The sequence below is a fragment of the Habropoda laboriosa genome, unplaced genomic scaffold (assembly GCF_001263275.1).
Source record: "Habropoda laboriosa isolate 0110345459 unplaced genomic scaffold, ASM126327v1 scaffold40, whole genome shotgun sequence".
Lineage (NCBI taxonomy): Eukaryota > Metazoa > Arthropoda > Insecta > Hymenoptera > Apidae > Habropoda > Habropoda laboriosa.
In genome coordinates, this window is record NW_017100231.1 from 491,181 (window position 1) to 492,694 (window position 1,514).

Consider the following 1,514-nt stretch of genomic DNA (forward strand, 5'->3'; position numbering starts at 1 on the left):
TTTTTTTTATGTAAAATTTACTTTAATTTACTTACTAAATTCTTATAATGCAATATGTCAAACGTATTTTATTACAAAAATGTGAACATATCTAAAAATTTGGTTGTTTTATTGAAAAACACGTGCACCTGTGGAATTCTGACACAATGAATGAGTTTAAGAACACTAAGTGGGCGGAGCTTTCACCACACCATCATGTTCAGCCAATGAGGGACTTAATAAGTATTTACAATCTGTACGTCATCAAATGAGTACTATCTCTCTAGCTGTTTGTAACATGTATTTTTTTCAATCATACTCAAGATTAGGCTTGAGAGTTACGGGAGACTGTTGTTGCTGCAAAGGACTACTGATAGTTCGAACTCGGACGTCGTGCGAAGTACGTCGTTATAAGACTCTTCCTTATGAGTGAAATTTGTAGTGTCGTAGAAAGGAAATCAGTATTTTTTAATCTATTGTATAGTTGATTCTTCACAATTTATCTAAACAAAGTAACAATAAATAACATAACACATAAGAGAATTCCGAAATGAATTTATCGTTTGCTGGTTGTGGCTTCCTTGGTATTTACCACGTTGGTGTGGCGGCATGCTTCAAGAAATACGCTCCACACTTGCTCTTGGATAAGATTAGTGGTGCATCGGCTGGTGCTATCGCGGCTTGTTGTCTTCTTTGTGACTTAAACCTCGGTGAGTGAACTCCTTTGTTTATATATCTAACAGATATATAGTATCTTAAATAATTAGTTTTTTCAATGTTATGGTTCGATTTACGACTTCTGATATTACACATCTTATGTTTTGTATCCATTGTGTGTATGTTGAACAAATTGTTTCAGTATATCAATGATTTCACATTGTAATTAAACTGCAAATATCTTTATTTGTTTTTTAGTGTCAATTATCGTAATGTTGCAATTTAGTGAATACGTCAAACCATGTTTATGTACTATCATGTTAAAAGAATGTAACTATCAGTTACATTTTATACATTTTTAATTTTTTTCAATATTTCCACATTAGTAAGTATGAATTCTAAAGATTTGCAAGTAGTGTTGACATACAGACATTGTTTGATTCAATTAAACCACTTACTTTTTAATTCTATAAATAAAAAGTATAGAGAAAAAAATTCTGTGTAAATCTGTAGAACATAATTATTGTAATATTTAATGATAAAAGAAATAATTAAGAAGGAATTGCAAAGTATTCTTTATATTATATTATATGCAACAAAATTCAATGGATTCTATTATAGTTTATTACAATGTCACAGCTATTACTGTTCTTAAAATTGCAAAATTACTCATAGAAGTTGTATAAAGTTGGTCATTCTATGAGTAAATTTCATAAGTAGGTCAAGCTTAGAATAAGCAAACTGGAAGTAGTAGCAAGAACACTTATCAAATGTTTTTCTATGTGAGTAAGACTAGTAATAAATATATAATACAATGCAAGCAATTATAATAGATATATTAACATGAGTTACTACGCACTACTGAAAATTTTTTATTG

At 29.5% G+C, this 1,514-nt stretch overlaps 1 protein-coding gene across 1 annotated transcript in view; it reads left to right on the plus strand.

Annotated features, from left to right (window-relative positions):
- Nucleotides 1-501: 501 nt before the first annotated feature.
- The window catches only part of LOC108571466 (patatin-like phospholipase domain-containing protein 3), a 10,990-nt gene continuing 9,977 nt past the window's right edge, over nucleotides 502-1,514 (plus strand). Inside the window, 1 exon segment of the mRNA XM_017933521.1 lies at nucleotides 502-689. Coding sequence (XP_017789010.1) covers nucleotides 530-689 — 160 coding nt within the window. The 5' untranslated portion in view covers nucleotides 502-529.